The sequence below is a fragment of the Solanum dulcamara genome, chromosome 6 (genome assembly GCF_947179165.1).
Source record: "Solanum dulcamara chromosome 6, daSolDulc1.2, whole genome shotgun sequence".
NCBI classification, from domain to species: Eukaryota; Viridiplantae; Streptophyta; class Magnoliopsida; order Solanales; family Solanaceae; genus Solanum; species Solanum dulcamara.
Genome location: NC_077242.1, coordinates 76,064,335 through 76,078,155, shown reverse-complemented (window position 1 = coordinate 76,078,155; position 13,821 = coordinate 76,064,335). Strand labels below are relative to the sequence as shown.

The window sequence follows — 13,821 nt, the reverse complement described above, 5'->3', positions numbered from 1 at the left end:
ATGAATAAATAATTTATTCAAAACTCGATATGCTTCTTTTCGTAGAATTTAGAATGCATAAACTCAAATTCAAGATTTGTCTCTGCCTCGTAGGGAATTTACGAGGATATTCATACTCCCTATCAGGAATTTCTACGTTTTTAGAACTGAAGCTTGAAACTTTTAATTAATAATGAACATATCATAATCGTTGATAGTACAAATTCATTATATATTCTTAGAACTCAAACTCTAGAATTGAAGGGTTAAATTGAATTCACTTGCAACACTGATGCTAGACATGGCAGTGATAAATGGGACAGATATATATGAAGGAAAAGTAGGTTTTGATCTGAGAAAATATCTGTTCTGAAAATGATTGATATCTGTGCATATATATAACTTATTTAGTTCTTCTTTTGTCTATATTTATGATATATATTGAATTTTCTCCATATTGGGTTCTTTGCTTTATAGACTTTAGGATTCTATCATTTTCTTGAGTTCCATTTTTGGTGTATAATAATTGAATTAACTCAAGTTCCTTAAAAATATTGATAGATGTGTGTGTATTAAATTTTTTAAAAGTAATGTATTTTAAATTTTTTTATCATGAGTACATATATCATTTTTGAAAAGTTCGAGCAAATATATAGGATAATCAATTACTTCAATCATTTTCTAAAATTCTATTTTGGTGTACAAGAGTTGATCAGCAATTAGTTATCATTTAATTTCATTAGTTTTCCCTTCTATTTAAAAATTAGCTCGTACCAACTCTATATCTAGAAATTTTTAGCAATAACTAATAAGGGCTCGAACAACATTAATCATTTTGATTGAAGTGTCACAACTTAAGCTCACCACACACATTGTTCACTTTGGTTCAACAGATCTCACAGAATATATCTTTTAGCCTATGACATTATTGAGCTCAAAAGCGTGCATACCAATAGTAAACTTATGTTATATGCCTTATTAAAACTCTTCAATTTCCTATCTCATTCTGATATAAAAAATTCATCTAAGATGTAACACACATTCCTTCTTCGAAAGCTTGTCATTTCAAAAGCAAGATCTTAATCGATTTTATACGTCTCTCTATCATATGTTTCATGAGATGAGAATATAATAGTATTGATGACCTTTTTTTTGGTTTTAATCTTGTAAACTATATACAAGAAAAAAAAGTTTGAATTTTCTCTCATAATGTTTGTATTTGGATATTTCAAATTTTCATCAATAATAATACATTTATAGAAAAATACTTGACCTATGTGAGACAAGTTTTAAATCCTTGACCTAAGTGAGCAGAAGGCAGAAATCTAATAAAGAGTAGTAAATAGTAAATGATTTCACATCATAATAAATGATACTGTTTTGGCAGATGCTAGTAATTGCAAATAGGTAGGAAAAACGTGAACCTTTTCTTAAATTTAATTTAAAGTTTATATAATGCATTTTTTTTGCCTTTCATAAAATTAATTCACTTATATTATTGAAGTTGCATCACATTAATATTATATATACGTTTTGAAAGTTTTGAAAGTTTCATTATCTTCAAAAATAAAGATAAAATTTATGTCAATTCTATTTTTTATGATTTTTAAATATGAAATTACAATAGATATGTTATTATTGAAAAGTAACTATTTGTGTATTTTATATTTTTATTCCAATATATAAAATTCAATCAAAATTATCAAATTCTACCAAACAACGTAAATTTTTTTAACTACATGTATTTTTATGTCTTATCGAGTTGTTGAGTTTATCTCATAAGCTACTAATTTCACATTTTTTTATGAGTTATTACTCGTAATGATTTGATCCTATAAAAAATCTTTCTATTAATAAATTATTAAATTTATATATTAAATATCATAAATTAATGTGTTTTGTATTGAATGATATGCAAGAAATACCAAAAATATAACAAGAAGTAGGCTTGTAACTTTAAAATGGCTTGTACCAATAATTTTTTTCACATTTCAAAATAATTTAAAATTACTATATTTGACAATTAAAATGAGACGGAGAGAGTATTAAGCAAGTTTGATTAATATTTTTTAACAAATGTAAAAGGTACTTAGTGGGACCATCATTTTTCAAACCTTTTGGGCCCACAAACACTTATTATATTTGACTAAAAGAGTCAACAAAAACCAAGTTTATTGGGAAAAGTAGCTAATTAGCCATCTTGTTTAGCTCCCCTTATTGAGTCCAATAAATGAATGTTAGGCCACAAAAACACTCTTCTTGGATTTTGCTTTGGTGATAGTCTCGAGAAAGCATAAATAAAGGAGATAAAAAAATTAAATATTAAAATATAATAATCAATAATAATATATTTGATGTAATTTCATAGATATAATCTAAAAATAATAGAATAATATACGTAGATCACATTGTTATCCATGTGGAATAGAGAGATTATTGTCTTAATATTCTCAACTATAAAAAGTGTAAATAGGGTAGGATATAAATAAAAATAGCAAAGATAAACGAAGAAATTGAAATATATAATAAGAGTAGAATACTACTTATTTAATTTTTGAATTTTCTTGAAATTGATGCCCTTTTAGTCAGTAGAGTCAGGTCATCTCTCATTAAAAAAAAACTTGTACCATAGATATAATATACACTACTCAAAAGCTGCAAAAATAAATTAAAATTATACAATTTGAATTAGTGTTGACATATTGAAAAAAATGATTTGAACCTCCTTTTTAATTATTTATTATTTATTGTGATCCTCGATATCCGCATTGATGCTCTATTAAATTAAGATTGAGGTTGGAAAATTTTCACATTTAAAAGATAAAACGCTTTTTAATAAAGGCAATTATATATTCACAATTTAAACATGAAATCTCTAATTAAAATGAAGAAATATTTACCGTTTAATTTCTTTCTTTATTTAGTTGAACCTTTCTTCTTGAATTTATAATCTGCATCAGTATCTAGGGAGGATAGAAAGGGAAATTTGTAATAAATGAAGGCTAAATAAAAGAAAGAAAATAAGACACAGATTGCTTGTGCAAATCTAGATAAATTGGGAACTGGACTTTTGAGGCAATGTAAGGTGTGAAGTGAAAAAATTGGGTTTCTACCTCACTTGCTTTGGGAAATTGACCCAAGGGGCGGGGGGGGCGGGGGCATAAATTTTATGAGTACTGGATAATTTATATCAAATGTACTATTTATTATGATTAAATGAGATGTAAACTTAATTATAAGTTTAGTGAGATAAATTTATACTCAAACAAATACATAATATGTATTTATTGATTTAGTATAAACATCTGATAAAAAATATCGGAACATTTTTATGGGAAGGAAGTGTGGGTTAAGTGGCTAATGTAGTGTTCACTCAAATACCTTTTGAGGGGAGGGTTGGATTGGAAGATCAATTGCCACATTTTAAGTATATTTCAGGTGTTTAATAGGTCGAGTTTTTAGTTGAGATGTCTAAATAAAATAATTTGACAAGTTTAAGGGATGATTTATTTATTTGGCCAAACCATATTCAAGCATGTGAACCACTTGGATAGCAGATTTAAAGCCCGTTTAAATTGATTTAAAATTGATTTATGAGTTATTTTTTATCTTTTGAAAGTATTTGAAAAATCAAAAAAAATATTTAAAATAAATTAAAATTTATAAAAAGAAGTTAAAAGTTAAAAGTTGATCCCTACTTACTTTTATTTTTTGACTTAAAAATTATTTTTTAAGTCAATCCAAATGAGCTCTTAGTTTGTTTGGCATATAACTCAACTTATGAACGAAGCCTCAAATATATTAACCTTCGCCAAGTGAGATAAGTTATGAGGGTGTGGGGGTATCTACTTAATTTGATGGATATAGTTAACATGCACTAATGAGTGAAGTAGTAAAATCGAAGTGAAATAATTGAGATACACGTAAGGTAACACGAATATTATAATCTTTAAAAAGCATCTATGAAATAGAAAGATTTTAGAATTTAGAAATGTGATAGTCCTAAGTTACTATTTATCCATAGATTTTAGAAAATGTATATTCAAATGTCAAGCCCATGCCCAAATAACATTACACAAAGCAAACACTATTGGCTTCATTATGTTTGTTTAATAAGACAGACACAGTGTGTTGGGAATAGACATATACAAATTCACAAGCCACAAAGGATTTCTCTTTCAATGTCTTGAGCTGTCTCCTTAACCTCCTATTTTTTACTCTTCTTTCTCTCTTCCTACAACACCTAATTCCTCATAGACTTATAGTACTGCTACTACAACACATGAAAGACTTCTTTTTCCACTTCTGATTTTTAAGGATAGGACAAGTTTGCTCATCAAACTCCATCTTTTTTTCTTTCTAAAAACATCATAAAGGGTGTGAAGAAAACAAACAAACAAAGAAAATTTCACTAAAAGGGTGTTGTGGAATGATAAAGGTTTCTTCATTCTTGATAAGAAGTCTTGAAATGAAGTAAAGATCTCTTCATTCTTGATGAGAAGTCTCGAATTCAAATCTTGAAATGAAAGCTTTTGTTTTGGTAGGGAGTAGTAAAAAATTCATGAAATAATGCGGTGGGATGATAAAGATTTCTTCTTTCGTGACAAGAAGTCTCGAGTTCAAATCATGAAATGAAGTTTTCTTTGGTGAGGAGCTCCTAAAACTCTCATAATGAACCTTTTTATTTAGTACGAGTGCTAAAGCTCTAAACTTTTTACCAATGCGAAAGCCATTATGTTTCGGATACCAAATAGTTAGAAAAATTAAAACAATATGAGTATATAGTACTATCTAAAATTGTTCGAACTTTTCAAAAACATTATTACATTAAAATCCTTCAAAAATACACTATTTATAGAAGATTCGATATTTTTGAACCGTCCTAACAACATATGAATAATAGTTCCTTCACACCATTTATCAGCCTCATGTTTTCACCTTTCTTGGTTCATGTGACACCCAAAAAAAATACATTAAAAAGACAATCAAAACACTCCTTTTTTTTTGTAAAAATGGGATTTCTTCAAAAATCTCATCTTATTTTATTTTGTAGGACTTATTTTGGTGCTGGAAAAAAGGAGTGGAAAATTGTCAAACACCTGGTGTGCAATGAAGGTTCTTGTTGATTTTGGTTTTGTAAATTTCAAGAAAATGTCAGAAATGGAAATGCAGATAGCAATTTTGTGGATTTCAAAGTTCGATTTTTTCTGCTTGAAATGGATTTTTCCGGCTGTTTTTTCATCTGTTCTTGATTTTCCGGTGGTTTGACGGCGGTTAACGGTGGTGGTTCGCGGCGGTGAACGGTGGTGATATTGGCGGGGACGGCTCAATCTTTTCTCTGAAAATGGTACTTCTGTATATCATTTTGATCTTGAATTTCACTTTATTTTTCTACAATTAATTTTGGTTTTTTTTTTTGATGTTATTATTGTTGTAGAAAATTTGGAATTAATTGTATTAGTATAATATTATCTTTTGGAAGAAAAATATACAATTAAATAGGATTTATGGACATTATTACTTGCTTTAGTTCCTAAAGTAGCTGAACAATATTTTCTCTGTTTCAATTTATATCAATTTATATGATCGTTCACATTTTAACTTTTATATTTAAAAACTACATAAAGGCACTATATGTTATAATAATTAAATATGTTTAGAAAATCTATGAAAAAAATTGTTGTTGTTTTATTATGATTTAATTGAGCCGAGCATATATTAAAAATAACTTATCTATCTTCTCAACATAAAACTTAAGTGGTTATACATCCAAACCATTCTAAAATCTCATTAATAAAATTGCACCGGATATATAATTGTTATTGTATGAAAAGATTGATATTAAAGAGAAGTTTATTTGACTATGGAAATATGAAATATAACAACATAAGACGTAGGAAGAATTGAATTATTTTTCTATGCATAAAAAGGGAATTTAAAACATCAATTTTTATGCTGAATAGTTAATTGTCTTTCTTTTCTTTTTTGGCATTTTTTTTTCTTGTGTTTCGAAATTTGGATCTTGGATGTGGGGTAGTTGAACAGAGAGATGATGACATAACAAAAGATAGTAGGTGAAATTACTAGGTTTTTGCACTTACTAGAATAGGACAATATAGTAGAAATTTGGGTAAAAAAATTATTCATATTGAATGTAGATATATCGAGTCAATAAGTATATGATATATATTTTTAAATACATTTTGTATTACTATATTATAGTTGATCAATACATCTTGATTTATGAATTAATTGTGATATAATAATATAATTTGATGTAAACAGTTGAGGTTGGTAAAACTCATCTCATTTCAACATACTCTATACTCAATAATGTCTACTTTTATAGCCATATTAATGTCATTGTTTGATATTATAAGTTTTAAAAAAAAAATTGTCTAAAATAAAACGGAGGAAGTATGATAGTTTATTTTTTGAAAAAAGATATTTAATAGTTTTCATTAACATATCATATACATGCATTTCATATTATTCTTTTTTTCTTTTTGTTTAATAAATTGTTTTGCCTTTTGTTTTCTTCTATGCACGTGAATTTTGGGAGTGATTTTTTGCTTTATATTTTTATTGGGCCCTAAATTGAGTGAGAAATTTCCATGAAATGGATCATATTTTGGACCTATTGTGATCTTGAAATATAACTTTGGGTGAGTTTTGTCTTTTTTGAAACTTACAAATTTTATATCTAATGCTTCTGAAACGTTTTGTATTTCACTCAAACACCCTTTGGTTGTTTTTATCCATACATACGAGTCCTCTGTCCCACGCATCTAACTAATTTGTTTAGTTAATCGATTCCATCAACTAGATCAAAAAATTTAATTTAGTGTCTTTCATTTCGACTCGTTGAAACAGCGCATCGTGCTATAATTAAACACTTTCATCGTGTTATGAGCAGACAATTAAAAAAAAATGTAGAAGGTAGAACTGAATTTCGAATTTGAAATTTTATGAGTTTTTATAGCAATTTTGAACTAAAATATAATAATAATAGTGTTCAGAATCAAATAGATATTTAGTGAAGTCTTGGAGCAATGGTAATGTTATCTTTGTGTGACCTATAGATAACGAATTCAAGATTGTTGAATCAATCACTAATACTTGTGTCAAAATATACGTCACACACCTTTGGGGCGCAATCTTTTTCTTGACCCTGCGCAAATGGTGGATAAAAATGATTTTCTTTTATAATTGAAAAGTAAATTTGAACTATTTACAGTCCTTGTTTGTCAGTGAAACAGGCCAGAAATTTATTTACTGTGGATATATAAACCAAAGAATTTCCACCTGAATGTAAAATTGTAAAATTGTTTTTAACAATAAAAATAAATAATTGCTCAATAAACTTCCAATTTTGCAGACTGAACCATTTTTAAAAAACAATATCTTACACTGTTTTATCCTCTCTTTTTTTGATTTTTGGGTCCCATTTTCTGGCTAAGATTTAACTATATCTACATCTTCTCTTTCTTTTTCTTTTTTTCAAAAATAAAAAATTTTAAAAAATGAAATTTGTGAATATTTTTCTATTGCTACTACCTTCCAAAACAAAAACAAATAATTGAAGTAATAATTTGTTTTGTAAATTCTAGACTCTAAAATCTTGAAATTCCAATGATAAATAATAGTAATAAAAAAGACAGGCAAAAAGAAAACATTTGAACTTGTTATTCAGTAACTCATTCGAGGATAAGTGAGAACACTGTGAGAAAAGAAAAAGTAACTCATTTAGAAATAACTTAGTCATATGCAAAATATTGAATTTTTATCGACGCTATCTATCGAGGCATGGACATAAGAAATATATTATAGAAATATATAACTTTTATTTTTTTTGGTTACTTCATTGGTTACTACTCTACTGTCAGTAATTTTTTTTGTAGTATGTTTGATAATATATTATCGTATTGAGAGTTTATCAAAGACAGCTTATCTACTTGACAAAGGTAGAAATAAGGTTTGTAAGTATATTATTGTTGTTATTAATAATTTTTATTATCAATTGATAGGTTTTAACAAGTCATTTATATTGATAATTAGGTCATTGGGAACTTTTTTAGGTCAACACCTAGAAATGTGATTTCTTTGCCAATTAGAGATTAATCATCACAATGAGAATATCCACTCAAGTTTCAAACCACAACTTGCACTAGGCCATAATGATTATGTTTCACATTGTCAAACTAGTTTCAACATGACCAAATAATTAATAAATGATAATATAACCCCAAGAGTTATGGAGGAAAATAAAGAGATTTTAAATTCGAGTCTTAGTTTTATTATATATATATATATATATATATTAGTTGAGAAACGCTAGTGCTTGACTAATATAATAGAAAGTAATAGGCCTATTTGATTCACGTTCGATTCTTATTTTCAAGAGCATGAAATTAAATATTCTTGACATATACCCAATTTAATTTCACCAAATAGGATCTGAAAATGATAAGATGTATGCATACCTTATTCCTATTTCACGAAGTTATGTCTGAATGATCCTCATATCAAGTAACTTATATCAAAGCAATTTAAAATGATCTTACGAATCTAAAGATCTCAAAATAGAAGAACAAGCTATGTATAGAGAAATATATTCTGATATATATTCTAAAGGGATGATTACTTAAATCCATAGTGAAAAAGTCCAATTACAATTTATCCCGATTTTTTTGGTAATTACCCGAATTTTCTTTTTTTTCCAGATTTTTGATACATACGAATGACGCTGATACATCACAATTTGATACATAATTTCTTTTCATGATACATCGCTAGTTGATACAAACCAAACATTGTAATATCAATAAAACTTATGAATCAGCTTATAACACCTAATATATCATGAACACAACAAAAATAGTAGTAAAACTTACGTTTTACTGTCAATTTTTTTCCAATCTTTACAGGACCCTCCGCAATGACCCAGGGAGCAGTATGTGTAGCCTCGACATGATCCATGACATATTTATAGCATATAGGGACAACTCAAGGTGAATTAGGCAATTTTCTCTTTTCTTTTTCGTGTGTATTAAACTATAAATATTTTAGTGATATGATTTTCGATCAATTTTTTTTTCCAAATCCTTTACAGGACCTTCCGCAATGGTCCGGGGGAGAGCGGTATGTGTAACCTTGGTATAATCTACGGCATATTTATAGCATTTAGGGACCACTCAATCAAAATTAGGCGATTTTCTCATATATTCTTTCGTGTGTGTTAGCCATGAATATTTTGTTAATATGTCTTTCGATCAAAAAAAATTCAAAACCTTTACGGAACCCTCCGTAATAACCCAAAAAAATAATACATGTAGCCTCAATATGATCCACGATATAAATGAGCCTCTCTACTCTTTTAACCAAATCTCACCAACCTACCTTAAATGATGTTTCTAGGATAATTAATACTTGTCTATTTTTGCAATGTACGCTGATTATACTTATATATCTCCCCCCTACAATTGAAATTTCTTGAACAAAAAAGCTGCGTTGATAGTTCTTGTTGTTTCCATCTACAAACAGTATTGTCTTCGACCTTTGAAGCTTCTTAGAGAGTCCTGCATAGCCATTCCGTTGTGTTCTAACAAAACTTGACCTGCACATATTTCTTCCTCGTTTAGTCCAGTCATACCAGCTTTCTCCGCTAGCGTAGCTTCTCGAGATGTAAAAAGGATTTGAATACCATCGCGAAATACATTATGTTTTTTTCCATGATATGAGTTGATCAGAGAGGAAGAAGGGGTTGGTAGTTAAACACGTAAGGTGTTAACTGAGGTAAGGGATGGAAGTTTTCCGATGCCGAGGCCACCGGAAAGGGTGGTTCTACCCTCCTAGGAATTAGGAGAGAGAACTATCTCGATTTTTGTGTTTGGGAGCATTTATAAGGTATTTGATTTGGCTTATTTTAAGTGGCTTATAAGTTAAAAGCCAAAAACTATAAGTTCCCAACATTTACAGATATTGGAGAGAACAGTTTTAGTTGAAGCAAACACCACAAAATTTGGTGTTTCTTAGATGTATAACCACTCTTGTTCAAGAAATCTTGTGGCACCAAGGTGTTCATAAATGGATCAAGGTGCCTTGTTGATAATTATGATCTTTCAGCAGAAAAGGTTATGTTTCATGTCCTCCTTAGTAGCATTAAGAGTCAAAACAACCGTTAACGTACAAATTTCAGAAATGATTGCGGAGTTAGACTGCAGGACTAAGTTGCTCGGACTCTCCAAAACTGTTGACGCACCCGTGTCGGATCCTCCAAAAAATGCACTACTTTTGAAGAATCTGACACGCACCACATTTTTTTTTGAAGAGTCTGAGCAAAATAGCTGCTGGATATAAGCTCCCTGCAGACCAGTTAGTAGGACCCTTTGACAGAGCAGAACCAAACAATACAACTCTAGGCCCGGCAAACAATATGCTGGAAATTGCATGCAATCGCCTGTTCTGATCTAATCTAAGCACAGTATACATCCCTGCACAACCACTTTAACTTCTTACGATAATAGTTTTTTTTTCCTATAAACCTTGTTCTTCTTTTTTTTCTTTTGAGGAAGGTCAGATATTATTGATGAACAAAAAGCACTAAGAAAAAGCTACAGCATTTTATGATAGTGATTCTTTAGTAAGTATCAAATATAACATTTAGGTTGTAGTTGATTTTTAAGTTCCAGGTGAACAGGCTACAAAGTAAAGTTTCTACGGTTATTAGTGCAGATCTCAGCTATCTCATAGGGAAGGTCGGTACGTTGTTCATCTCATATTATACCCCAGAAAAGGAAGAAAAAGAAGCTAAAACAGTCTGTCTCTTTTATCATATATATGATATGGCGGCCTTCTTAAGCAAGAGGTGATCCACTCGCAATTGTAGTCTTCTTGACATATCAAGTCAAGAAGGCGAAGCTCCTAGCAATGGGGGGAAAGGGGACTAGGTAAGCTGGATCCTTTCACTTGACTGTTTAGTTAGGAGTGTTTTTTTGCGCATATCTCTCCTTTTTTTCTCTTTCAAACTAGGAGGATTGGCATTTGGCCAAAAGATGTTATCTATCTCTTTTCTTGATTGTAGCAGAGCTTTATTTTTATTTAGCGAGGAACTACGTCATTCAACGTCGAATAATCAAAGCTAAAAGTGTTAGGCATCTTTGGAGCATGTTCAACTTCCAAAATTCCTGGAGTTACGCTACGGCATTATCACAAAAGGAAAACATGGCTTTCACAGAATAGAAATTAAAATTATGACATCAGCTGTGATTTTAGACTAAAAAACGAAACCCCTTGACTCCATTTACAGGTATTGCTAGTAACCCCACGTCCCAAGAGCTAAATTACTGGAAGCTTCACGCATAAAGGCCAAAGAATTCTTTACCGTTCCTCTATATCATTTTCTTATAAGCGCAAAAGTGACACAAAATGTATGGAAGTGGATATTTTTGCTCACTATAATGCACCTAACAAGTTGAGTTACATGACTTACAAAGACTACCAGAAGGGAGTATGCGGTAGTAGCAAGTACCACGTGGAATTAGTCAAAATGTTGTGATGGCCCGGACACCACGATTATAAAAATAAAGAAGAACATAAAGGAGTATCATAAGCTCTTTCTAAATGAATGAAAATCCTGTTTGAAGATTCAAAACATTATTTTGGGCAGGGGCAAAGCTAATATCTCTATATTGAGATGGGTTCCCTATAAATGGTCAAAAGAATCTCCTATTTTGTTAGATAGCTACTCCATTTACCAAGATGAAAAAAGGTCACCCCTTTGAACCTTATTTACCATTGTCAACTAGGTTATTTTTTATGACAAGAAAAACCCGTAGCCGCTATCCTTTGGGTGCACACAGGGTAAAAACTCCGCTCCTATGCAATAGTTTGCAAACTCCACATGAGAGGTAACCCACACTAGGCAAGCCAGGTGCGACGAGCTCGACCCAGAAGGCAAACCCCCTTGCTTTCGCTGGCAAGAGGTTTCGAACTTGGGACCTCCAACATGGAAGTCCCAAACCCAAACCACTAGGCCACCCCGAAGGATCATTGTCAACTAGTTTATCACCAACCAGAAGTAAGGTCAGCACCAATCATGTTCGGACAACAAAGCTCAATACAAACTGGTCCATGTTTTTAAGCAAATTGACAATGAACTATTGCGATATTGAACACAAATTCTTGAAAGTGGCAGATAAAATAAAAACTGGATCTTTGGCATAAATAGTTCACATAAACATAGTACTCAATATCAGTACAACAGAGAATCAATAATTCAATTAAGCTTATTATAATCTTTCAACAATCTGACAAAACAAGAATAACAATCACATATCATGTAAAAACATTCAATAATCACCTGAACTATTGCTTGCCATAATTCTCCAAGTACCATTTGTAGGTATCAACAAGACCATCCCGGAGAGAAATCTTTGGTGTCCAACCTAATCCAACAAGCTTTGAAGTATCCATAAGCTTCCTTGGTGTCCCATCCGGCTTAGTCGAATCCCAAATCAACTCCCCTTTAAACCCCACAACTTCTTTCACCAATTCAGCTAACTCTTTTATACTCACTTCCTTTCCACTCCCCACATTAACATGTTCTAAATCACTATAATTCTCTAACAAAAACACAACTGCATTGGCTAAATCATCGACATGTAAAAATTCCCTTAATGGAGAACCAGTTCCCCACACAACCACTTTATCAAGATTGTTAACTTTTGCTTCATGAAATCTACGTAATAAAGCAGGCAAAACATGAGAATTCTCAGGATGAAAATTGTCATTTGTACCGTATAAATTTGTGGGCATTGCTGAAATTGCATCAAAATTATGCTGTAATCTATAAGCTTGACACATTTTGATACCAGCAATTTTCGCAATTGCATACCATTCGTTAGTAGCTTCCAACGGGGCAGTTAAAAGGGCATTTTCGGGAATTGGTTGAGGTGCGAATTTAGGGTAAATACATGAAGAACCGAGGAACAGAAGCTTAAGGACTTTGTGATTGAAGGATGAAACGATGACGTTTGTTTGGATTAGGAGATTTATAGTGATGAAATCAGCTGGATATGTGTTGTTTGCGTGTATGCCACCGACTTTAGCGGCGGCGAGGATGACGTATTGGGGTTTCTCGGCGGCGAAGAAGGATTCGACGGCGGATTGGTTAGTGAGATCTAGATCGGAATGTGTACGGAGTAGGAGATTTTTGCAACCTAATTGGTGGAGTTTTCGGACCACGGCGGATCCGACGAGTCCACGGTGGCCGGCGACGAAGATCTTGGCTGAAGTATCTATCGGCATTTTTTTTATGTATGAACGATATGAGAGATGCAAAAAACATACATACAAATAAATAAGCAAATAAATTTGCATTAAGAATATTTTAGATAACTATGATATCCGCGTCAGCTTATTATATATCTCGATTAATTATTTGACATACATGTCAGCATTCATCGACACAATTTACATGCACTTTCACTAATTATATCAATTACATTTCACCTTTCACCAGCTATAAATAGAAGATAATTATATCCACTAAAATTAAAATAGGTATAGATGATTTTGATCGTCAAGATTAAGACAGATGAAAAGAAATCATTTACTCTCTAGTTTTTTTGTTTTAATTTATTTATCTTATTTTAACTTGACAGGGAATTTAAGAAGAAAAAAATGTGTCTAAGACATTAAATTTGTATCTTGAATATCTCATATGAAAAGTTTGAATTGAAAAATTGTCCGAAAAAAATAAAGAGATATTATTCTTAAGTAGACAAAAATATTTCTATTTTTTTTTCTTTTTACGTTAGTCATGAACAGATCATATTAATA

At 30.7% G+C, this 13,821-nt stretch overlaps 1 protein-coding gene and 1 long non-coding RNA gene across 2 annotated transcripts; one reads left to right on the top strand and one right to left on the bottom strand.

Moving 5' to 3' along the window:
• The first annotated feature begins 4,052 nt into the window (after positions 1-4,052).
• Positions 4,053-9,175, top strand: LOC129891581 (uncharacterized). The gene is made up of 4 exons (XR_008767213.1): positions 4,053-4,625; positions 5,033-5,326; positions 8,907-8,990; positions 9,092-9,175. It is a non-coding gene; the product is annotated as an uncharacterized LOC129891581 (long non-coding RNA).
• On the bottom strand, positions 9,174-13,322 carry LOC129891580 (putative GDP-L-fucose synthase 2). Its single transcript, XM_055966988.1, has 2 exons — positions 12,341-13,322; positions 9,174-9,595 (listed from the first exon to the last, which is right to left on the bottom strand). Exon 1 carries the CDS (start codon positions 13,285-13,287, stop codon positions 12,346-12,348), a length of 942 nt encoding a protein of 313 aa, XP_055822963.1. The 5' UTR covers positions 13,288-13,322; the 3' UTR covers positions 9,174-9,595; positions 12,341-12,345.
• Between the last annotated feature and the right edge of the window lie 499 nt (positions 13,323-13,821).